Raw genomic sequence first — 27,197 nt, 5'->3', positions numbered from 1 at the left:
TTTTAGAGCTTATTGAATGATGCATGAATATTTGCATTGTAGACTTGATGATAGGCTTGGAACCTAGAGTGGAACTACTAGGACTGCCTTAGAAAGGTACGTAAGTACTGACTGAGATTGCCAGCGGATATGCATGCTTATATGTTGCATTTATGTGTTTGCATGTTATTATTGTTATGCGGTATATGCATATCATCTTGTGCCTATACATCTGTATATCTTTCGAGATGAGCCAGTTAGGGTTGCTCAGCCCTGTTAGGACGTTTGATATCGAGTATCCTTAGGTACTGATACCTGAAGGACTCCGTGGTCCGCGTCCGTGATTTGGGAATGAGTGGTCGTGCACAGTGGTTAGCTACCCCGATGTGACGAGCTTATATTCCAGGCGCCAGTCTGAGCAGTTCGTATACAGTTATCCCAGATATGGATACCCTGTCATTTGCATGCATCATATTTGTATGTTTATCCGTGCTTTCTTATTGAGCTTAGAGCTCACGTCCAGTATTTTTTGTGTATCTGGATACCCTATTCGACGGGGCAGGTGTAGGTGCAGGATTGAGCACCAGGAGCCTGGAGTAGCCAGTGACCTTGAAGACAGCAGAATTAGCTGTAGGTTTTATTTAAATTCGATTCGATTGGGTTGTATAATCGAGTTTGTTTAGCCGGTTGTATTCCGCCGATTTATTTGTATTTAAGTCTTCCGCATCGATTTTATTTAATGCATGCTTAATTATGCTCTTAACTCTGATTAGGTAGTGGATCCGGGTCGGGTCGCTACAGTAATGCCAACACCGGCACAAAAGTCAATCGTCGTCGAAGTTCACAAAAATTCTCCTCGCACTCTGAGGACCACTCGAAATCAACACCCTTGCGGGTAAGCTGCATCAATGGTCGGGCTAGATGTGAAAAGTTCAGAATGAAGCGACGATAGTATCCTGCTAGACCCAAAAAACTACGGATCTCAGCAACCATCGTCGGACGCGACCAATTAAGCACAACTTCAATCTTGCTCGGATCAACAGAAATCCCCTCTCTAGATATGATATGGCCAAGAAAGACCACTCGATCCATCCAGAACTCACACTTACTTAGTTTGGCATACAACTGCTCATCCCAAAGAGTCTGCAGTACCAACCGTAACTGAGAAACATGCTCGTCCGCATTACACGAAAACACCAGAATGTCGTCAATGAAAACCACGACAAACTTGTCCAAATACTCCCTGAAAACAAGGTTCATCAGATCCATAAATATAGCCGGTGCATTTGTCAATCCAAACGGCATCACTAAAAACTCGTAATGCCCATAGCAAGTGCGGAATGCAGTCTTGTTTAAGTCCTGATCTTGAACTCTCATCTGATGATACCCAGATCTCAAGTCAATCTTGGAGTAAACCGAAGTACCCTGCAACTGATCAAACAAGTCATCAATACAAGGCAAATGATACTTGTTTTTCACAGTAACTCGGTTCAGCTGCCGATAGTCAATGCACAACCACATAGACCCATCCTTCTTCTTCACAAAAAGAACAGGAGCTCCCCAAGGAGATACACTAGGACGAATGTACCCCTTGTCCAAAAGGTCTTGTAACTGATTCTTCAACTCTCGCATCTCTGATGGAGCCAAACGATACGGTGCTCGCAAAATAGAAGAAGTACCTGGCATCAACTCTATGCCAAACTCAACTTCCCTAACAGGAGGAAAACCTGGAATCTCATCTGGAAATACATCTGGAAATTCATCCACAACCGGAATACTCTCTATCCCAATGCTCTCAGCAGTCAAATCAACTGCATAAATGAGGTAACCTTCCCCGCCAGACTCTAGAGCACGACAGACTCTCAAAGCTGATACCAACGGCATCGTGGGTTGCGCTCCCTCACCATAGAAAAACCAGCTATCACTCCCATCCAGATGAAAGCGTACTAATCTCTGATAGCAGTCCATTGAAGCTCGATAGGTAGTCAGCATGTCTATCCCCAGAATACAATCAAAATCGTCCATAGCAAGAACCATGAGATTCACTATCAGAATGTTCCCTTCAAACTCTAAAGGGCAACCCATCACTAGACGCTTAGCCAAAGCAGATAGACCCGTCGGAGTTGAAACAGAAACTACTACGTCTAGTGCAATGCATGGTAACTTATGCCTCTTAACTAAACGTGCATAAATGAAGGAATGAGATGCACCAGTGTCAATAAGTACAAGAGCAGGTATACCATATAACAGAAATGTACCTGCGATGACCTTCTCATTCTCCTCCACTGCCTGATCGTGTCTCAAGGAAAACACCTGGCCAGAAGCCCGCGGCTTCAAGTGAGAACTCCCAACAGACTATCCCTGAGACCTCTGCTGAACGGTGGCCTGAGAACCTGATCCCGAACCAGAACCAGAACCGCCTCCCCCAGATAATGGACAATCCCTCCGGAGATGACCAACGTCTCCACAACGGAAACAAGCTCCAGAATCTTTACGGCATCTGTCGGTCGGATGGTTCTTCCCGCAATGGTCAAACTTCTCCTTCTTCCCAAAACGAACAACACCAGCGGAACCAGAGGAAGAAGAAGTAGATCCGGACTTCTTGAAAGACTGAGCACGGGGAACCAAAGAACTCGCAGGCCTAGACTAAGAGAAAGACCTGTTACGCCGAATGCTATCCTCCGCCTGGTGACAACGACTCACCAAACCCTCGTAGGTCATATCATCACCAACCGCCACACGATCATGAATCTCTGGGTTAAGGCCCTGAAGGAACATATTATACTTCATCTTAGAGCTATCATCAATCTCGGGGCAATAGGATAACATATCAAAGAACTTCTGCTGATACTCCTCAATAGACATGGCTCCCTGACGTAAACTCAGTAGCTCACCTGCCTTCATCTGACGGAATGCAGGAGAAAAATACAGCTTCTGAAAAGATGTGCGAAACTCGGCCCAAGTGGCAACTCCTCTCGCCGCAACAAAGGGTGCAGAAGTGAATCTCCACCACTTCCGGGCTCGCCCATCCAAAAGATAACCAAGAGTCTCCATCTTCTGATCCTCAGTACAGTGAAACATCTAAAACGTCACCTCCATACGATTTAGCCAGTTCTCCGCATCCTCCGAAGACTCGCCTCCAACCAAAGGCTTAGGACCCATCTGTAAGAATCGGCACACACTGAAACGCTGATCATCATGGCAACGATGATGGAGTTCCCGACGACGCTCCCGATCAGCATCGCCCCAACGTCCACCAATACTTCCATGACTACTTTGATCATCGCGGTCTACCATCTACAAAATTTACCTCACGGTTATCTTATGCAGAATCTAAATCCCAAGAATACTATGCATGCTCTGATACCATAAATGTAGTGACCCTTACCGAGATCACCTACTAAACAGAACTTAGGCATGCAATTAACTTAATGAAACAGTAAACCAGAATTAAGCTGCGGAAACAATAAACGTTTTACAATCTCAAGGAAAGGAATCTGTAAATAACCAAATAGTTATACAACCAAATCGAAAGCGGAATCAACCCAATACAATAAGAATAAACCCTAGGCAAAGCTCCAGCTGGCCAACCACTGCCTAGCCCCTCTTGGATCCACCCGCCTCATCCAATCGCAAACCTGCCCCATGGAATAGGGTGTCCAGAAACACAGAGTACGAGACGTGAGCATAAAACGCTCAACACGAGAGTATGAGTATACATGAATGCAAGTGTACCGTCTACTGACTAGAGGTCAAGAATCAGGTACCAAAGACAGACCGGGCCCTGGTATGTAGCACGCTGTGCCGTCGCTTCAGGAGGTGGCTCACATACCAAAAACCAGTGGATACTCCGGACCCAAATCGATGGAAGTCCATCCACTAACAGGATAGGGTAAAACCCTACTAACAGACATCTCAAAAGATATAGCTCAAGATGCAGATGTATGCAGCATATAATCATGTCATATAAATCATGCAGCCACATAAAACATGCATACTCAGTCAGGATATCTCGAACAGTACTTTCGTACCTCAAATACTAGGCGCGCTCTACCAGCTCTAGGTCTACGCCTATAATCTGCACTACAAAACCAAATGATACTAATATCATTAAAGTGCTCTAAAAGCCTTAACTAAGCTATTGCATACTCCTAAATATTTTTATGAAGCAAAAGCTATACCTGCATCCGTCGTTAGCCCGTTGCTGTCACTTGCCTCAAAACTAGGCCACATCTCCGCTACGACGCCTGGATCGCTACGCCACTTCCGGATTCCCAATGGGACGCCTAGAATGCCCTAGATCTAAGCTGGAAGACCAAGGAATCGAGAGAAGAGAGGTGATTGGTGCGTTTGAAAGTGAATCTCGACACCTCTATTTATAGACACAGAACGGAACGTTTGTTCCTCATCGTTGCGTGCGTTCGTCCGACGAACGTTGCGTCCGTTCCCCTTCGTTGCTTCCGATGTCTCATCAAGTGCGTAAGCAATGACGCATTCTGATGGCACGAACGTTGCGTCCGAACCGGACGTTGGGTCCATTCCGCCTGACCCTCCGGACCATTTATGATCATTCTAGGTCTAATTCCGGACTCCGTTTATCCATTTGAAGTCCCCTTAATCATGATTTGTTGGATTAATAACACTTGCTCATTAATTCTGGGTACGGGCTGCTACATAAAGACTTCAATAATATTTCTTCAACAAATCCATGCAAACTTGAAAATAAATACGTAAATCTAAAATCCATGCATACTATCAAACTTCAAAACCAATAAACTGCAAAAATATTAAAATATATGCGAAAATAACTGTTTAACTCTCAAAACATCAATATCTTAAAATAAGCTATGGTCACGGGTACTAACTGCTGCCATGAATGCTCATATGCCCTCGCCACCATTTAGGACCACATCATCCTCGACTGACTCATGCTCACCTGCACCATTTAAATTTAGTAAGCCTAGAGGCTCATCACGTTCTATCCTTATATAACAACATGAAACCATATACAAACATTCATCTTATAAAATATCATACATATAACTTATACATGCATGTTCTTAAAAATGTTACATAATGATGCATCTTAAACATCATCATCATCATATCTCATCATAAGCATTAACATCATAAATTTATACTTAGTACTTATCATAATATGGCATGTCTTAAATTCTTAAAACTCAATAGGTTGCATCCATGTCGGTGGTCTCATACTTAACAATTGATCAATCAAAAAAACCAATGTACGTAGCGGTGAGATCTTCATCTCTTATGCCACTTTATCAGCACTCTCAGCTGGATCCATAAGCTCATCATAACATTAACAGGAAGGTCACCGAGTCCGGTATCCCAGCCTCCAACCACATCACTTTCCACCTTCACTTCAACTTCCTTAAAAACTTTATTTTTCTTAATATGCCCTTAAACTTCACATTAAAAATTCTTACATGATGCATGAACTTAAAAATTCTTCATTCTTTCTTTATTTCATGAAAATTCTTCCGTAAATATATATTTAATTTATTTTCTCAAAAATCATACTTATATATAATAAAATATATGCATGAATTAAATATATATTTACTGACCATTTATTTTTCCAAGAACTTGTTCGAGCGGCTGACCCCTTAGATTTAAGCCCATAAATTTCTAAACTGACCAATTAAGCATTTAGCCCAACATGACTTGGCCCAATAATTCTCATGGACCCCCAGGCCCATGAAAAACTAATGCGCTCACTTAAAATATTATTTAAGCTCATTAATTAATTAACTCAAACTCAGTTAATTAAAAATACCCGAGCTCTAACTAAAATAACCCGAACCCACTTACTTGACCCATGAAATATTCTGATCCGACCCGGAACCAAAACCCGAGCCCGGCCCGACATAACTCAAATCACCAAACCCTAGCCTCTCCTTTCCCCCTCTCGCGCGCATCCTGCTCTTATCCCTTCGGCCACCTTGCTCCGGCCACCCCTGGCCGGAGCCCCACCGACAGGACCACCTGCGACGTCCCGTATTTTAAACATTGAATGAAAATAATTGCGGAAAAAAGGGTGGAATTTTTTTTCAAAACATTAAACAATGCAGGGGATGCACCACATTAACTCCAAAAGAATTTAAAATCTAAATCTATAACAATAAAACTTGTGACTCAATGTTCATGAAGTTTAAGAAACACCGATGCAACCCTACAACAAAGACCATGTAAAATACGGCACGCCAAAACCTACTACTAAAATTTAAATGAGATAAAGGAATATGAGTTTAATTGATTAACAATACGCATAAAATACATTTGAAAGTAAAATAAGAACTCACACAACGATGTCAAGCTAAAAGAACATTTAAAAGATACATATTTGAAATTCTCAAACTCAATAAAAAGACTTACAATAAAATAATCAAATCTTAAATCTTTAAAAGTTGAAAATAAGTAATTAAAAAATAATATAACATAAATATAGGAAAATATTTAAACTTTAAAAACATCGAAACTATGAAACTGTCGTGCCATGCAATGTCTTCGCCACTTGGACCCTTCAGCCAATCTACCAAAGTCTTTAAATTAATTCTGCTAATCCAACTGCACCATTCAAGTATAGTGAGTCTAAAGATACAGTAGAATTAAAAACATGCATATCGATATTATCATGGTTTCAAAATAATTTAAACTTAAAAGAACATGAACATACATATTATAATACCTTAAACTTGAAAACTTTGACATAAGCATCATAGTACTTTAAACTTAAAAACCTTAAACATGATCTTCAAAACTCTTAAAATGCAAAAAAACTTAAACATGGACTTCATGCATATCATGAAACATTACTTCTTGTTTTCTTGAAGAAATATATGCACTTGAAAGCCTATGAAAATCATGAACTTGGCAAGACCACATAACATGAATCGTAACATAAAAACTTAACATTTGGGTGACGAATTATGTGAAATTGTGGCAACCGTCTGATAGGTCTGATCTCATCATTCATGTTGATCAACAAGTAACTGGAAATTCCCCTTCAGAGCTTATCCAGAAGTGACAGTCCCGTGTCTTTCCGTCGCTTAACTCATAATTGGAAAGGTCCATCCGGAGCTTATCCCGAAGTTCCAGTCTCGTAGATTTGGAAAGGTCCCTCCGGCGCCCATCCTGAAGTACCAATCCCGTATTTTCCACCACAAAGGCACATAAGACATCAAAAGTATTTTACATTCTTCATAGTATCATGTCATCATGATTCATCTTACATCATCCGTCATATCATTTCATCATCTTGTCATCGTATCATCATAACATGTCATTCATTAGGAAGCATAATTTAAACAGCGTAATTTCCGTCTTAAATTTCATTTCATGAACATAAATATTTACTCGATAACATCATGCATGCCAAAGATGATAAAAATCATACTTGCATATTGAACATAGGTTTCATGAATGAAACTTAGACATGTACATGCATACATAACATAATCGATTCACGTGAGTCGTTCTTTTTGTTCGTGACGTAAAACTTGAAAAAGTTTTGCATAGGAACTCTTAAAAATATTTTAAAAAACTTAAAAGGTCATAACCATGAATTTAGGACCTTAAAATAACATTAAATTCGAAGGCCATGCGCGGGCACGCTAGTCCTGCGCAAAGGTATCCTATTGCAAGTGTTCAAACTCTATTTTGCGGCCTGAATTTGGAAAAGTGGTAAACATGAAAGTTGTAGTCCTTTGTCTTGGCATTAAAATGCCGCTGGTTTCACCTCAATTGGAGTTTTCAATAAAAATTTATGCTAATTCTATCAAAACGTGTTAGTGTAGAAATTGTTTCGAGACCACACACGGACCCATGCATGGACTATGCACGGAACTTGAGCCACCTCTGTGCCTTGGTCCGTGCATTAAAGTCTCAAAAGCTGATGGCACACAGACCTTGACCCAGAGGGCCTTCCAGGGTCCGTGTCCTGCAATATTTTTCTGCGAAAATGAAAGAAACTTTGCTCCAAACTCATTCAACACTCATCCTTCAATTACACACTTAAAAGCTTGGTTGAACACTTCAAAAACATCAAGTTTTACAAAGAGTTGGATCAAAAGAAATACTACAAGTTGAACAATTTTGCTTCAAAACAAATCAATCTAAAAATACCTCAACACTAACTCAACTCTTTCAAAATCTAAAAACTCATACTTTTCATGTTACAAAACTTGAATAAACTTTCATCAAAACTTCAAGAACACATCAAACCTTCAAAAGATTAAACTTCTCAAACCATAATTCAAGACTTGTCAAGAACGATCTACGTTTCACGATTACAACAATTCATAACTTCATACTCATTATTTCATGCTTCTTCAAAATCATAAAACCATTAAAACATGCACATCAACATACATTTTCATATCAAAATAATTATACTCTTGAATGGGTTTCAAAACTTTAAAACTTGCTTGAAAAACTTGCACTTGCCTTGAAATGAAGATGAAGTTGATCCAGAGTCTTGAAAACAAGCTAACATCGGCACGAACGAGATTTTTGGAAGCTAAAATACCTTGGGCTTAGTGGAACCGATGAAAAATAAGAAGAACAAGAAGAAGAATGGAGAAAGGAATGAAGATAGGAGGGGTTGAAGTTAGAAGGGATGAGGGAAAGAGAGACCTGCCTTAATGAAGTGGGGAAGGGAGACAAAATAATAATGAGGTGGGGAATTGAGTAGTTAAGTAGGGAAGGATAGAGATTAATACAAGACGTGTGATGACTACTTAGAACGCAGTCAGTCTAACATGCCCTTACTCGGACTAATAAAATATACTACTACTCGAAGTTTAAAATAAAACTATGACAATATTATACTTAAAATACTCGTAAGAATATTTCCTACGATCTCGTGCATAGGTTAGTCTCGTTCCTTGAGTCCATAATCAACCTCAACCTTAAATCAGTAATATTAGTTTACGGCCATCGAATAATAGAGAATTTAAATATATTTTACAATTATATATATATATCAACACTTAAAACTCAACTTGAAAATATAAATTCTCATGCAATAAAGATCGCACGACAATTCTTTAAATACAACTTTTAAATCGTTAACGCAACACGTAAAATCATTTAAATAGCAATAACGTTTAAATCATAAATAATCACATGAAATAACTTAAAATTAATTTAAAATTTCTTTAAAAATCATGAATAGAATTATGGATTTTTCGGATACTACACCACCCTAGGGTCCTGCCGGTTCTAACCAGACCAGCCCAGTCCTAAGCATCACCTGTATGGACCACCCGACTCCAAGTTTCCCCAAGCAGCCGCGTGCGATCCCCCCTAGACTCAACTGGATTCCAGCCTTCAACCACCAACTCTCACGACTCAGCCACCCTAAAACTATGACCCTAGGGACCCTGAATCAGACCCCAAACCGGTGGCGCAGCTCCTCGAATAGCCATGGGTCAGAAAACACTTCAAGTCCAAACTACATGTGCAAAAACATGAGATGCATGCATGAACCATGAAATTTATCATTCTAATCCACATACACATGCATAATCTGATCATTCATGCTTAAAACAATGTGTTATGACTTAAATGGTGAGCAAGAATGGATTTGAGACGTGCCTTTGCATTAATTACGTTCGAAAATACGTTACCGACACATAAATTGGTCTCCGGGAAGAACGGGACGTCAAAACCTTGCTAAATCTTCAATGAAATCGTGTGTTATGTGTGTAGTGAAGGGGAAGGCGTCTAGAAACTGATGGATGGCGGCTGGAGTGAAGAAAACATGAAGGAGGGTATGGAATGAGGCTAAAATCTTGAATATGTTTGTGCATTTAATGAGTTGGGCTCAATTAATAAATTTAACTAAGTTAAAAAACACTTAAGCCGATTAATTATCAGATTAAAACTTATAATTTTCGTAATATATAAGTATGAATTTTGAAAACATTTTAAAAGCCCTTAAAATGGCTTATTTTTGTGAGAAATAGGTTTCTATATATATATTAAAACTCTTATTTTCTTGGCTAAAAAAAACTCTTATTTTCTAAAAATAAAATATTAAAATAATAATTTATAACTCTTAAAAATCCTAGTCATGAATTTTGGAAGAAAATTTTTATCTCGTTCGTCCACGGTCCCGTCTACGCGATCGCAAAATAACATTTATCAAAGAAATTCATAAATTTCATAATAGCGGGTTAAATGCTAAAATAACATTTAAATCATGAAAATAAATCACATAATTCACATTAAATTTATTTAACCCATTTTTAATTTTTAAATCTTTAAATTCCCTAGTTATTCATGCGGGTTTACGTAACGAATTTTCGGACGTTACATTCATGTTTAGACTAGGTTCAAATACTGTGAATAAAGGTATGAAAAATGAAGGTGAAAACAGTACCTGAAGATGGGTTTTTGGGCACTGTTTTCCTTCTCGGACAGCGGTAGTTTATGAATTTTAACGGAAAATTGGTTGATCTTTTTTTGACACCTCCTTCACCGATAGGCTTCGATTTCTCAATTATGGAATCCGTTTCTGGTCTAGAGTTTAAAATCGAAGTTGTTCACTGTAATGTCTAATATACTAAGGGGTCGGCCGATGATCGAAAAAGTTTTCGAAAACACCCTTTTTCCGGTGGTCGATCTACCTATAAAAAACAGTTTGGAAAAGTTAAATTTGGGCAAAAACGACTTGGAATTTTGACACACTTTGAATACAAAACTTGTAGAACTTTATGAGTTATACATACTGTAAAAGTTCGGAATTTTCGAAACTACCTTCAAATTATTATGAATTTTTTTGTCAATTATCAAAAAGGTTCATACTTGTTTGAGTACAAATTTTTGATCATGAACTAGTCTAGCATCCGGTAGTATTACTAACATATAAAATATCCTAAAATTATAGAAATTTGAAGTACATCTACTGATTTGAATATTAAGTATTGAGGTGAGGTTTCATTCCGTGAGAAATATTATATTTTGTATAGCTATTTTGGTATTCAACTTGGAAATTATAATATGATATCATCATAAATATTGTTCATCTTATTTGTTGATTTGTTTCTACTTATACCTGATTATTGCATTTATCTAAATGAAATAATGTCCTGGTTCATCATCGAACAAATGAATGATCGAAAGATCAAATGATTGAATGAATAAAGATTTTAATCCAAAGAAAGAGCCTGGGATAACGGACTTCGGTCTGGAGATTGAGTCCACTGAAAAACGAACTTTGGTCTGGAGATTGAGTCCAATGAACAATGGGTTAAACCCAAATATATGGTTCATCTGAATAACGTGACTTCGATCCAGATATATTTGTTCAGTTTGGCTCACCATCATCATCATTATCGGAATGGTTATTACTAACTATTGAATTTCTACACACTTATATGAGCTTTGTTATTTCTAATGTCACTACTATTTCAAAGAAATATATCATCCTATGAATAATTATTTATTCTCACTGAGTCCTTAAAGACTTAACCTCCATATTTTCTATCTATTGTACTTTCCAGAGCCAGGGTTCCGAGAAATGAAAAATGAAGAGAATGGCAGTGAATGATCCATCTTTTGCCTCAAATAAGTTCAGGATATGTGTTTTATGTAGTATCTGTTATGTTCATCAGAGTCCGTCTACCTAGTAAAATATAGTAATGTCATTTCCAATATTCTATGTACTACTGCTTGTTAAGAATCAGTCTTGTTGTATTAAAGAACTCAGTGTTCTAAATGGCGGTCGAGGGCCACCTACCGCCTAGGCACCCTTGGCATGAGGCGGCCTTTTCAGGCGGCCCAAGCTGTCCGACGGGCGAGGCAAGTGAGGCGACGGTGGCGGGCGCTCGGGCGGGTGAGGCGGCCAAGGCGATCAACTCATTTTTAAATTCAATCAAAGGTCAAGAGTTAACTAATTTTAAAATTCTAGTCAAAAGTTAATAAATTTTAAAAACCTAGTCAAAGTATACCCATTTTGAAACCCTAGTTATTGACTTATTTCAAAAACACTAGCCACTTTCCTTTTGTTTTTCATTTTTGCACATTGTATAGATGGTATTATATTTATGAAGTTTTTTTTTATGCATAAAGATTATTTAATTACACATCTTACATAAAAAATTATGACTATTTTTTATTACATTGCATGACTATATATGATTACCCATAAAAAATGCTTAAAAAAAATTCAATCGCCTAGGGCGGTAGGCGGTCTCGGATCGCCCCGCCACCGCCTCCCGCCATTTACAACACTCAAAAGAACCTTATGGTAATTTTATTTTTATAAATTGATTCCGCATACATTATTAGTTCAAATGATCTGTTACTACCTATGACACTTCGATAAAGGATACAATTCCTACAGAGAGTGTTGATAGGAAATGTGGCATCTAACAAAGGTTAGACTCCGAGTCGAGTGCCATAGGCCCACATTATTCAATAAGAGAACAAAATTAATAACATAAAAAAAATTCACTTAACATGATTTTTTTGTCTACAAAAAGGTCTGACTCTAAAATCAGTAGGATCTGTATGACTCACACAAAACTCCAAATTTAGAAACCACGTTATTGTGTTTTCTACCGCATCATTGACAAAAATCATTTCAAAATTCGGTCGATCAGGTCCATCCGCTCCACAAGAACTCTATCAACCCAAACTTTTACCGTTGGATCTGTGGATGCAATTCAACCTTCTACAACAACACATCACCACACAAATGAATCATTTTCAGGTATATCTTTCCGACTGACATTCTTCAAATTCAACTGCATATCACAATACAATGATATAAATTCTACCATGTCTATTTTTATAGCAAATTTGTGGTTTAGATAACAGATAATTTTAAGATGGTTTACCTCAATTGCAGCTTGAGGTTGGTTCACATTATCAACATTTACAACTTTTTTTTGGCACAACCCAATATCACTACCATACCACCACCACCACTCACAACCTTCAAATTGAGGTAAAGAAAAAACACATCAACATAATTACTAAAGCAAAAAACACCCACAGAATGACAAAAGTCAAATCCAGAAAAACGGAATCGCATCACAGTAAGACATTAACGTTAATTAAACAGATCTATGGAACTATTATTATCAGTAACGTTAATTAAACAGATCTATTAACCAAAAATGCGTGATGTGGAAATTGGGTATACAAATAACCCAGAAACTAAGAATATTCTCAAAAAAACACAAAGAATAAGTACGTCAACTGTTTGACGTAAAACAATATCAACATATACCTGTACAAATTGAAATAAATCAAAATCAAACAATTATCAAAACTTAATCAACTCTCATCAACACATTTAATTATTTAAACAAAACAATAAAGTATATCATACAAACTACTCAATTCAAATTCTTCATTATATGCAAACTTTGAAAAAGTATCTCAATTTCAAAACTAACATCATTTCTCTTTCCAACCAAAGTAAAAATCAGTCGAGTATATCAATCACACAGGACTATAAAATCAGTGGGATGTCAACACTGCAATTGCCCATGCAGAAAAAAATTCATGCTCACCTAGCAATATAGCTAGGAAAAAATAGGAAGTTATAAGACGTCAATTAGTATTTGTCATAGCATTTACCATAGCACAATCAAAGAAAGATAAAAAAACTCATCATCGATTCATTTTCTATATTAATTGAAAATGAGCGTACCTTATTAGTTTAAACCATCGAAAAATGGCTACTGATGACCAATCCGACTTTTGCCGATACTTTCTGAAATTTTCTAACATAACAAAATGATATCTCAAAATTAATGTAACATATTCAGAAATAATTTATTAGCAAGATGATAAATGCATATTTTATTACCTTTTAAACCAACACCGTACAAAAATAATTATTTAAGCGCAATTTTAATGTGATACTAAACTTCATGTACCTTGTAAGAGTTCTCTATTTCATCTTTACAACATGAGATTAAAGAAAATATACCCATTATTTGCATTATTTTTTCACGATTGGAATGACTAATTTGCATTATTTTTTCACAAACTTATGTTTTCAAACTGTTTTAATGTTATTATTTTCTTTTAGCCATTCTAGAGTAGAAACTTCTCTTAAAACAAATAAATTGATAACACATTAGCTCCAAAAAGTGTGTTATATACAACAAAAGAATCTGCTATACTTGACAACATTGGATGAGTTTGAACAATACTCTCATAGCAGCAAATATTAAGCTCCTGAATCAAATATGGGTAAAAACAATTAAGAATATAAAACTAAAAGGAAAAAAAACAAAGGCTAACCATATTGTCGAAATAGTCCTCACAAAGTTACATTCTTGCCACCTTTGGAAAACTGCAAGTTCAAATACCTATTCTCAGGTTAAACAATAGCCCAGAACAACTTCATTTGACCCTGCAGGTTTCAGGGAATTGAACAGCATGAGCTAAATAAGGTTAAATTGTATTTAATTAATTCAATTTCACTATCAGCCTCTCGAAGTGCGTTCATGATGAAAAAATGAGTCTAGATTGCATTTGCAAGAGCTACTTTACTAGTCTTCCATACAGACTATAAGGTTCAAAACTTGAAGCACCATGAACAACAACAGACACAACTTCCAGTTAATAATACTGGTTCTAGCACAGCTAAAAAGGCAAACAAAAGGACAGAATGGGGAAAAACTGGACAAATCGAAACAACAATTAGAACATACCTGGAGGAAATCGGGGTAGAGTACTGGTTTTTGGTGCCTAGGTCCTTAAGCTCGCCTATTTTCCCACCAGAAATGGGGCCAAGGAGACCAGGAAACGAATAGAGATACCTATCTTCTGCTGTGATTTCCTCAATATGTCCTTGCCATGGCCCAAGAGCTGTCAACGGAGCTAATTTAGCAGGATTCTGCAATAAAATGAGTCAAGAAAGGCCAACCGGACATCAAAAGTGTAGGTTGCTTCAATGAATTCAGTAATTTTGACAAATGCAACCTTTTTTGTCTCGTTCATAATATAGGAAGAAGTTGTGACTTACTAATGGACAACAGTATGATTAACTGAAAAGAGTCCGACTGACGAAAATTCCTGGAGGAAATGTAGTATGTAGCACTCTTTTGGCTTTTCCTGTCTCCCCTTGATCCACAGGAACATGGAGCTAGGGATTTGTTTGGAGGTATACGGAGACAAATTCTGTCTTTCAAGCCATTCTTTGAACTTATGCAGGGATTGCTCTTCATGTTTTGAATGTTAACGTATCAAGAACTACCCCCCTCCTTTGCACTTCATCGTATAACTGCTGAGCTCTGTCCACAAATCCAAGTTTTCGGTATCCACGAATCAAAACAGAGTACATAACAGGATCAGGGCACAAATTTTTATGACTCATTTCTTCCACCAACATAATAGCCATGTCCATGCGATTTACCTTGAAAAATCCATCAATTAGGCATGTATATGTAACAACAGAAGGTAAAATGCCTATCTGTACCATCTCTTGGAACAACTCCCACGCTGATCTCATATCTTTGCTCCTGCAAAATCCAGCTATCATTGAGGTGTAAGAGATTTTATCTGGATTTAAACCCTTTAAAATCATTTCCTTGAATAAATTGTATGCCTCTTTCACCCTTCCCGTGGTGGACAGGACATTAATGAAAATTGTGAATGTGACAGGATCAGGTGTAACCCCACCCTTCAACATACTTGAATACAGCACAACAGCCTTCCTTAGATTTTCTTGTCTAGCAAAAGCATCGATGAGCATGCTATAAGTTACAACATTAGGGAACGTATTACATTTAAGCATCACAGGAATAAGTTCTAAAGCCTTCTCTGTCTTACGATCTTTGCACAACATGTTAATGATCATGCTATATGTAATCGTGTTCGGGATTGTTCCATGTTTCTTCATTTCATCAGTAAGTTTTAAGGCATCCTCCATCAGCCCTTCATTGCAGTATCCATCTATTACATGGTTGCAAATAAAAGTATTGGGGAAAATACCAGCTTTTGTCATAAAATCAAAACACTTGAAGGCTTTCTCAAAGGAACCAATTTTACAGAATCCAAGGACCAAACACTCATAACTCACAGCATTAGGAGAGAGATTATTTTTTATCATCTCCTCTAAAAGTCCATGAGCAGATTCCACGTCTCCTTGAGTACAAAATCCAGTAATTAAGATGTTGTAAGCATGCTGATCATATTTATATCCAAAATTCCCAACCTTTCTAAATAAATCAAATGATGTCTCCATTAATCCTCTCTTACAGAAACCTTTTAAAAGAGAGCAATATGTAACAATGGAAGGTTTGATATTACAGTTTTCCATCTCTTCAAACAAGCTAAGACCTTTCTCAACATCTCCACATCGGCAAAAACCATCGATTAAAATACTATAACTATATACATCTGGTGCAATCCGACAAGTCTTCATTTCGTCAAAAACTTGCAAAGCTTTATATGGCTCTCCACTACTGACAAATGCACTAATAACGCTATTGTAGCAATAACAGTTGAGCAGCTGACTGTTCCTTCGTAACTCACGAATAAAGTTCAAAGCTACCTCAATAAGTCCAACTCTACAAAGTCCAAGAATGTACGTACTATATGTCACAATAGAAGGGTTAATACCAACAGCCTCCATTTCTTCCAGAATATCAGTTGCTTGCTCCATACCAACTCCATCTTGGCCACAATGCCTATTGCAGTAAAAGTTCATCATAATTGTGTAGGTGTAAACACTGGGTACTGGTCCATGGTTTCTCATTTCTTTGAATAAAGTCATAATAAACTCCTTTTCATTGGATTCCACCAAACATTTAAGCAAAAAATTGCTTGCACGAATGCCTGGTTGAACCCCAATTTTCTTTGCCTGGGTGAAAGCATCAACTGCATTTTCAAGCATGATACTTGAAGCAAAAACCTTGATAAGTGCATCTGCTAGAACAACTGATCCTTCTATTTTACAAGGACAATCAAATACAGTGTAGAACATACCAGACAAATCGAGCCCAGCTTCTCGATAATAACAGATAATATCCCTCAGCAAGGCACATACTTCCAGCTCCATTCCAGCACGAGAATATGTTTGTACAATAATCTTAAAACCCATAATCGAATTGTCAAAGCCATACTTTTTCACAGCTCCTGTAAACCGTATTTTTCTTGCAACGGACCAGTTTAGAGACTTAGCCACTCTAGCAACAGCAGAAAACAACTTAATTCTTTTAAGATGACCAATATTAAGTCTCAGAACATCACTTTCATTTTCCGAATCGCTTTCACAATTTGAACTGGAATAATCAGTCTCTTCCAACAATGAAACTGCAGGAACACTACTGAACGTATAGCAAAACCAGCTGTTTTTAGCAGTTATCCACCTACTCCTCCAACCCAACTTATGAAATATTCCAAATCTTACGCTGAATGACGTATTTCTAGCAAACAAGCTGGCACCCATAAAATAAAAATTTGATCTTTGTAGTTTTCAGGTCAGCAGAAATACAATCCGCCTGCTGTTCTTCCATAGCATGAAGGAAAAGTGGAAGATGGTGAAAAGAGTTGTCGACGAATGCAGCGGTGGCGAAAGATGCCGGTGGTGGCAGCAAAACTGAAAAAAGGGGGAATCCTGATTGATATAGCAACTTCTCTATATTTCCATTTTCAAAGCAATAATTCAATATTTACAAACTATAACACAAATCAAAGTCATTCATTATTTAAAAAAAAGTAAATCACTAATAGTCGATAGTCAATTATTTCTATTACTATTAACTTTTTAGGCGTGAGTCGTGACACCAACATCTATGAGCCAGCCGATACACTCACTTCCCATTCATCTTCATAGCAACCTCAGTAATTTTAAATTTATCCATTGACTGTAAACAGACTTTTCAACAAACAGCTAATGGACTCGAAACATCATCATGAAACAACTATTCATTCAACAAACAACTAATATAATATAATTGCACGCGATTAATTTTACTTTAGCAGTACAATTTAATAATTTCGCTCACAATCGGAATCAAACTGTAAATCATTACAAACTACAAAGTTGGATCGTAAACCAAATGCCTCCCACCCATCACTTTCCCCGGCTTGCACTTCAACTTCGAGCCTGCCCCGCAAATCAAACAAAAAAAATGAAATATTGAACACCGAAGTTTATTCCGTCGCAAAATTAAAAACGCACCAGTTTCGTTGATTTCTACCACACAGTCATCGGAGAAAGGAAACCACACGGGGACAAGTGGCGTCTGCTCGGATAGCAGGAGAAGCAGCCTCGTTTTCTGGCTTCAAATACCAAATCTTCAGCATATTTTCAATGGATTCTGAAATCGAAAAGAAATGTAGAATGGAGCTCAGCACTTCTTCGACGCAGAGGAAGAAGAAAGAAAGAAAGAACCAAGAGCTGAGCGGCGGGCGGCTTTGGATTTGGCCCCCTTTTTTTATTTATCAATTAATTAATTATTGCTATTGTTATTAATTATTATTTTAAATTACTAATTATTAATTAACGTGTAAAAAGTAAAACAAATAAAATTAATAATATTATGAATATTGGAAATTATATATTAAAATTAGATTAAAAATTATTGTGATGGTGATTTGATGATATTTTAATTTTTGATTATGTAATGGATGACATATTTATTTTTAAACATTTCTCAATTGAGGATCTATAAATAGACCTCAATATTTGTGAAGAAATAATACAAGTTTAGAGAGAAGATTTTATAAGTGTTTGGTTTGATATATATTTTGAGTTTTAGAGTTTTTAGTTTTTACCATAAATTTTTACTTTTCACAACACGTTATCAGCACGATCGCTCGAAGGTTCTCTATAATTTCCGACGCTCCAAAACACAAAGAGAAGACAAAAATATTTAACAAGTAAGTATATTTATTTTATTGTTTATTTATTTGTTATGTATATATTTAATATATAATATCATGTTATTATCATACATGATAAAAAAAATAATAAGTTTTTTTAAAAAACTTGTTATAAATCCTGGGAGGATGTTAAGACGACATCTCACACTTCCAGTAAGGGATACGACAAGTATAAAAGCTTCTAAGGTTTTTAAATAATAACGTGATATGATTATACATTATTGCTTATATAATTTTATTGTGTAATTATATTTGTATAATTTCATGTTATTATATAAGAGGCTGTCTATGACACCGACCTTATAATAACGTGATATGATTATACATTACTGCTTATATAATTTTATTGTCTAATTATATTTGTATAATTTCATGTTATTATATAAGAGGCTGTCTATGACACTGACCTTATAATAACGTGATATGATATATATTTATTATGTATATATACTAACTATATCAATATATAATTTCATGTTATTATATAAGAGGTTGTCTAGGACACTGACCTTATAATAACGTGATATGATATATATTTTATTGCGTATATTTAATTATGATTATCATTATATGATCACATGATTATCACGAATTTTTATTCAACACATACTCGATTTTTTCTTACCCCCAACGGTAACAAACGGCTAGTTTTTGCCCTATAAATATGTTCACTCAAACTTATTTTTCAATCACACAAAATTCACTCTTTCTCTCAAAATAATTTCTCCTCGATTTTTCGAAGATGAAGATGATGACATTTATAAGGCTATTTTTCATAACGACTATGATCATCATGCTCACGAGTCTTGTACTCACCAGCGATTTTTCACCACATACTTTTTTTCTATTTGTACATGCACTTGTAATCTTCGTTATTCTATTATTTTGTATTTCGTACTAATAAAAATTAACTAATAAAATGCATTGTTATTTTTTTAGTACCACCATGTCAAATTTGGAAAAGATTGAATTTGTTGCGCTCGATATCACTGAAAATAATTATATGCCATGGACTCTCGATGTAGAGATGCATCTTGAGTCATTGGGTCTAAGTGATACTATCAAAAAAAATAATATATCATCCTCACAAGAAAAGGCAAAGTCTATGATTTTCTTACGTAGACATCTTGATGAAGGATTGAAATGTGAGTATCTCACAGAAAAAGACCCAATGATTTTATGGAAAGGGCTGAAAGAAAGATTTGAGCATATAAGGGAAGTTATACTTCCGACCGCCCGTGATGAATGGAATACGTTGAGATTCCAAGACTTTAAAAAAGTCAGTGATTACAATTCTGCGATGTATCAAATAGTCTCGAAATTGAAATTTTGTGGGCATGTTGTTACTGAGATGAAAATGCTTGAAAAAATATTTTCCACATTTCACGCATCAAATATAACTCTACAACAACAGTATAGAGTGCGTGGATTTTCGAAATATTCTGAACTCATCGCATGTCTTCTTGTGGAGGAAAAAAACAACGAATTGTTAGTAAGAAATCATCAATCCCGACCCAATGGTTCAACGGTATTTCCAGAAGCAAATGTCGTAATTAAAAATAAAAACCAAAATCAAAGGCATAGACAATATTTTGGTCGTGGACGAGGTCGAGGAAGTGGGCGTGGACGTGGACGTAAAAATTATCGCGGTCGTGGTCGTGGCCGTAGATATGAAAATAATCAAGATAGTTATTTCAATAACTCATCTCAAAAGAACGTCACGAACCACCCACCAAAAAGGCAGCATGAAAATACCAGTGAAAATAAAAATCACTCAAAAAGATCTGAGAGTGTTTGTTATAAATATGACACTCAAGGACATTGGTCACATATTTGTCGAACCCCTGAGCACCTATGTAAGCTTTATAAAGAATCGACAAATGGGAAAGGAAAAGAGACCAATTTTATTGAAAATAATGACCATTTAATTGGTTCAACTAGTTTCAATGCTGCAGATTTTTTGAATGATTTCGAAAACATTGATTAAAAGATTGGTGAGACTAGATTGTAACAAATTTGTATTTTTCATGCATTCTTGTATTATAAAGCATGTTATATTTTGCATTTTTATTGTACTTAATTTTTCTTTATTGCATTTTTGTGAAGTTTGATATGAAAAATGCTATGAGCAAACATGGAAATAATATCATGAAAATTTGCATACCGGATAGTGGTACAACGTACACTATTCTGCGAGATGAAAAATATTTCATGGAAATAAAACCAACAAAAACAATAGTGAATACCATATCAGGTCCTGTAAACTTGATTGAAGGTTGTGGTAAAGCACAATTTTTGTTACCAAATGATACAAAATTTTGGATAAATGATGTTTTATATTTACCACAATCGAAAAGAAATTTGTTGAGTTTTAATGATATATATTCTCATGGATATGATACTGAGATGATAACTGATGGAAATCAGAAATATATGTGTCTTACCACATATAAATCAGGAATGAAATATGTGGTTGAAAAATTATCAATGCTCCCTACTGGATTGCATTATACACATATAAGGTCAATCAAATCAAATATGGTGGTTAATAATTCTTCAATATTAACCAATTGGCATGATCGATTGGGACATCCTGGTTCAATAATGATGCGAAGAATTATTGAAAATACACATGGTCATCCATTGAAAGACCAGAAGATCTTTCAGAATAATAAGTTTCAATGTAAAGCATGTTCTCTTGAAAAACTTATTATAAGACCATCACCAGCTAAAATCCAAACAGAATCACTCATATTTCTTGAACGTATTTAGGGTGATATTTGTGGGCCAATTCATCCACCATGTGGACCATTTTGATATTTTATGGTATTGATCGATGCTTCCAGCAGATGGTCACATGTATGCTTATTGTCAACTCGGAATATGACATTGCAAGATTAATGGGTCAAATAATAAAATTGCGGAATCAATTTTCCGATTATACAATCAAGAAAATAAGACTTGATAATGATGGAGAATTTACTTCCCAAACTTTCAATGTCTATTGTATGTCAATGAAAATTACTGTTGAACATCCTGTTGCTCATGTTCATACACAGAATGGATTAACTGAATCATTGATTAAACGTCTACAACTGATTGCTAGACCAATGATTATGAGAACAAAACTCCCTATTTCTATATGGGAACATGCAATTTTACATGATGCGGCATTAATTCCCATCAGACCAAGTGCATATCATAAATTCTCTCCATTGCAACTTGCATTTGGTAAAGAACCAAATATTTCTCACCTGAGAATTTTTGGATGTATGATGTATGTGCCTATTGCACCACCTCAACGATAAAAAATGGGTCCTCAAAGAAAAATCGGTATTTATATCGGTTATGATAACCCATCAATCATTCGATATCTTGAGCCTCAGACAGGCGATGTGTTTATAGCACGCTTTGCTGATTGTCATTTTAATGAAGAAATCTTCCCAATGTTAGGGGGAGAAAAGAAACACATCGAAAAGGAAATCACATGGTATGTATCATCATTGTTACATTTGGATCCAAGGACCAAACAATGTGAGAAAGATGTACAACAAATTGTGCACTTGCAAAGAATTGCAAATCAAATTCCAGATGCATTTGAAGACACAAAAGGGGTAACAAAATCATAATTACATGCTGTAAATGCCCCTGCTCGAATTGAAATTCCAAAGAAACAAATTGAAGACACTCATGATGTCATAAAACGCTTGAAGCATGGAAGGCCAGTCAGTTCCAAGGATAAAAATCCTCGGAAAAGAAAAGGCATAAAGAAACACGATGATCATAAAATAGAAAATGGTGTTCCAAAAGAAACATCTGATGATGAAAATATTCTGTCAGAACCACAAACTGACGAGAATCGTGAAATCTCTATCAATTATATTAATACTGGAAAAATATGGAACCGAAAAGATATAGAAGATATTGATGAGATATTTCTTATAATGTGGCATGTGACATCATAAATGAAAATGAGGATCATGAACCAAAATCTTTTGGAAAATGTAAAACTCGTCATGATTGGGCCAAATGGAAAGATGTCATCCAGGTTGAATTGGATTCGCTAAATAAACATAATGTTTTTGGACCTATAGTCCTCACACCTAAAGGTGTAAAACATGTTGGATACAGATGGGTTTTTATTCGAAAGCGAAATGAGAAAAATAAAATAGCAAGATATAAAGCTAGACTTGTTGCACAAGGTTTTTCTCAAAGGCCTGGAATTGATTATGAAGAAACGTATTCTCCTGTTATGGATGCAATTACGTTTCGATATTTGATTAGTTTGGCCGTGTCTGAAAATTTGGAAATGTGTCTTATGGATATTGTTACAGCTTACTTATACGGATCACTTGATAGTGATATATACATGAAAATCCCTGAAGGATTTAAGATGTCTGAAACACAAAGTTCAAAACCCAGAGAATTTTATTCTGTAAAATTGCAAAGATTATTATATGGGTTGAAGCAATCCGGCCGAATGTGGTATAATCGGCTAAGTGAGCACTTGATGAAAAAGAGATATGTAAATGATCAAATATGCCCTTGTATTTTCATAAAGAAAACAACATCCGGATATGTAATTATTGCTGTATATGTTGATGATTTAAATATCATTGGAATGAATAAAGAAATTCAAGAAGTTATGATGTACTTGAAAGAAGAATTCGAAATGAAGGATCTTGAAAAAACCAAGTATTGCTTGGGTTTGCAAATTGAACAAAAAAATGTGGAATTTTTGTTCACCAGGCAAATTATACAGAAAAGATCCTTAAACATTTTAATATGGATAAATCAAATTCATTAAGTACTCCAATGGTTGTAAGATCATTAAACATAGAAAAGGATCCATTTCGTCCAGGTGAAGATGATGAAGTTATTCTTGGTCCAGAAGTACCATATCTAAGTGTCATTGGTGCCCTTATGTATCTTGCAAATTGCACTAGACCTGATATATCTTTTGCTATAAATTTATTAGCAAGATTCAGTTCATATCCAACAAAGAGGCACTGGAATGGAATTAAACATATATTTCGTTATCTACGAGAAACGACAGATTTGAAACTTTTGTACTAAATAAACACCAATCAAATTATCATTGGTTATGCTGATGCTGGATATTTATCTAATCCACATAAGGCACGTTCTCAAACCGGATATGTATTTACTCGTGGAGGCACATCAATTTCTTGGCGTTCACAGAAACAAACACTAGTAACAACTTCATCAAATCACACCGAGATTATTGCACTGCATGAAGCAAGTCGTGAATGTGTTTGGCTAAAATCAATGACACAACATATCCAAACTTCTTGTGGATTGTCAGTAAACAAGAATCATGTGACGCTGTATGAAGATAATGCTGCATGTATTGCTCAAATGAAAGAAGGATATATCAAAAGTGACAGAACCAAACATATCCCCCCCAAAGTTCTTTGCCTACACTCAAGAGCTTGAGAAGAATAAAGATATTGATATCTGTTACATTCAATCAAGTGAGAACTCATCAGATCTCTTCACAAAGGCGCTTCCTACGGCAATATTCAAAAAGCATATATATAATATTGAGATGCGAAATCTACAGAGTATGTGAAGAATCGATCGTATTAACATGAGGGGGAGTTTACGTGGCTGCACTCTTTTTTCCTTGCTATGGTTTTTATCCCACTGGGTTTTTCTTAGTAAGGTTTTTAACGAGGCAGTATACAAACACGTAATATCACGATCATCATCACAAGGGAGAGTATTGGAAATTATATATTAAAATTAGATTAAAAATTATTGTGATGGTGATGTGATGATATTTTAATTTTTGATTATGTAATGGATGACATATTTATTTTTGGACATTTCTCAATTGAGGATCTATAAATAGACCTCAACATTTGTGAAGAAATAATACAAGTTTAGAGAGAAGATTTTATAAGTGTTTGGTTTGATATATATTTTGAGTTTTAGAGTTTTTAGTTTTTACCATAAATTTTTTACTTTTCACAACAATGACAATTATTTTATTCATTTAGAAAGATATTAACCAATGGTTAAAGTAATAAATTATTATTTTTTAAATAATAAATTATTATTTTAATAGTATTTTTTATTCAACTAACATAAATTTATTACGAGATAATTCCCAATTTGGTCCCTCATTTTAGGTCTCGGTCCTGATTTGGTCCTTCGTTTTTACATCGACCCAATTTGATCCTTCATTTTTCACCATATTTCTGTAATTGGTCCTTCCGTCCAGTCAAGTGTTAAAATTAATGGAGATGACCTGTTTAGACCGATAAAGCTTTTCCTCTCACCTATTCAACATGTAAACCCACCTTCCTCGTTTCCCTTTTCTCTTAAATGCATGAACGCTAAGTCAGAGTTCGTTCCCTCGAATTTGGCCGCTCAAAAACGTAATAAGTTTCCTTCTTTATTTTTTGGTTATTTTTTCAAGTTCTTGGTGATGAACTGGAAATATTTAAGTTTTATTGCCTTATTCTTCTCGGTTAGGTTTTTTTTCTTAGCATTTGTTGAAAATTAATTTTTTTTTCTTTTTAAAAAATTATAGCAATCACACGTTTCTTGTGATCGATTGTGATCGATTATAAGTTGGTTTTATTCCTTCTTTTTTTATTTTTTTCCCCCATGAATAATAACCTGTGTGATTTATTATTTAGTAATAATTTTTTAAGAAGTACGGTTTTTATTTGATTTGTGAAGAGATAAGATCTGTATAAATCATCTTAGCTTTTAACATTGAAATATTGATTATGCATTCCAAGGTGGGACTATAAAAATCAAAACTTTAGTAACAAAGCTGAAAAAGCAAAATAAAAAAAAATCTGAAATTTAATCCACCGAGTGGTTGAAATGAAGAAAACCTAAATAAGGTGAAACTAATATAAATCAAAAGTTTGGTTAAACAAATGTTAAGCCTAACAAGGTGGGACAGAAAAAATCAAAACTTTAGTAACGATGCATTCCCAAAAGCAAAAATAAAAAAAAATTGAAATTTCAACCCACCTACTACTCGCTTTGAAGAGTCAATTTAGAAAGAAACAAGCGTAGATTCGAGCTAAAAGAGATAATCGATCTTACTCAAGGACAACTCCAAATCAATCTACGTACGCTCAAAGAGAGATTTAAAAAATTTTAATCTAAACCCTATGCTACTCGAATAAGGGAACCATTGCAGATGGCCGCCGGTGGAAAGACACCATCATGGCAGATTGGCCACCCAAAGTCTACAGAATAGAGGGAATAGATGGGTTTAGAGATTTGGGGAGAATGAAATTCATAAAAATGGGTTTACCGGTTCTAGAGGTGAGAGAGAAAGCTTTATCGAGCTAAGTAGGTCATCTTCGTTAGTTTTAACACTTGACTGGACGGAAGGATCAATTACAGAAATATACTGAAAAATGAAGGATCAAATTGGGTCGATGTAAAAACGGAGGACCAAATCAGGACTGCAACCTAAAATGAAGGATCAAATTGGGAATTATCCCAATTTATTACATAAAAAATAAATAATAATGTTTCATAATGTCGATATCATATGTTGGGATCGGTTCAGAGGGTAGAGGGGGGGGTGAATACACTCTGAAACTTTTCTTCTTCTTCTTTAAAATGATCAAGTGAGGTTTAGTTCACTTAATCTGTTTTCTCAACTTCTAAAACGTTTTGAACAACTTAAATAGTGCGGAACTAGTTCAGAGGTTTTAGTGATGCAAAGTTTATAAAGCAATGTATGAGCAGGATGTAAGATAAATGGCAGTAAAGGCTAAAACACGATTTTATGGAAGTTCGAAGGCTTAATCCTTCTACGTCTCCCCTTCTTCCACTTAGGAAGGAATTCACTAGAAGACTTTGGTTATTACAACGTCTTGTAATACACCCACTTCAGACTTAGGACTTATCCAATGCCTAATCCGAAACTCCTAGATTTACACAGATAAGATTCTCAGTTCTTATCAGACTGGTGGAAGCTTTCAGAGTAGCTTCAAGTCTCTTCAACAATGAGTATAGTTGAATTGAGCTTCTCAAACTGCAGAGCGGTCGAGAGGCTTGGAAACCCTAGGATGATCCTTGACGATCAGATATGTGAACTGTAGGCGAGGGTTTATTTGAGCAGCAAAATGAATGATCTTGTAAGTGTGCTCAAGTATATCAGATCAGGACTTCTGATATTATTCAAGTGATTGAAATGTCTCTCTTCGTTGTCTCGTATCACTTGTTGTTGTTCCTTTTTTGTTGTTGTTGTTGTTGTTGTTGTTGTTGTTGTTCACTTCTTGAGCAATCCTCCCTTTAAATAGGTCAATCATCAACGTCTTTATTTTGAACGTTCT

General features: G+C 35.7%; 1 protein-coding gene across 13 annotated transcripts; it reads right to left on the bottom strand.

Moving 5' to 3' along the window:
- Nucleotides 1-12,440: 12,440 nt before the first annotated feature.
- Nucleotides 12,441-18,375, bottom strand: LOC140880404 (uncharacterized). 13 transcript variants are annotated; one of them, XM_073284816.1, is made up of 8 exons: nt 18,158-18,375; nt 15,386-17,572; nt 14,996-15,263; nt 14,682-14,866; nt 14,269-14,380; nt 13,670-13,742; nt 12,849-12,946; nt 12,441-12,755 (listed from the first exon to the last, which is right to left on the bottom strand). In XM_073284816.1, exons 2-3 carry the CDS (start codon nt 17,420-17,422, stop codon nt 15,243-15,245), a joined length of 2,058 nt encoding a protein of 685 aa, XP_073140917.1. In that variant the 5' UTR covers nt 17,423-17,572; nt 18,158-18,375; the 3' UTR covers nt 12,441-12,755; nt 12,849-12,946; nt 13,670-13,742; nt 14,269-14,380; nt 14,682-14,866; nt 14,996-15,242. The 13 variants fall into 13 exon arrangements, with proteins under 13 accessions (XP_073140917.1, XP_073140904.1, XP_073140908.1 ...); XM_073284803.1 differs by having other exon boundaries at nt 14,996-17,572; XM_073284807.1 differs by having other exon boundaries at nt 12,441-12,682; nt 14,996-17,572.
- Nucleotides 18,376-27,197: the final 8,822 nt, after the last annotated feature.

The sequence above is a fragment of the Henckelia pumila genome, chromosome 2 (genome assembly GCF_033568475.1).
Source record: "Henckelia pumila isolate YLH828 chromosome 2, ASM3356847v2, whole genome shotgun sequence".
Taxonomy (NCBI): domain Eukaryota; kingdom Viridiplantae; phylum Streptophyta; class Magnoliopsida; order Lamiales; family Gesneriaceae; genus Henckelia; species Henckelia pumila.
The sequence above is the reverse complement of the archived record's forward strand: the minus strand, read 5'-3'. Positions and strand labels throughout refer to the sequence as shown.

Coding starts and splice junctions, on each gene's coding strand:
- LOC140880404 (XM_073284805.1), bottom strand. CDS start 17,422: ATGGGTGCCAGCTTGTTTGCTAGAAATACGTCATTCAGCGTAAGATTT.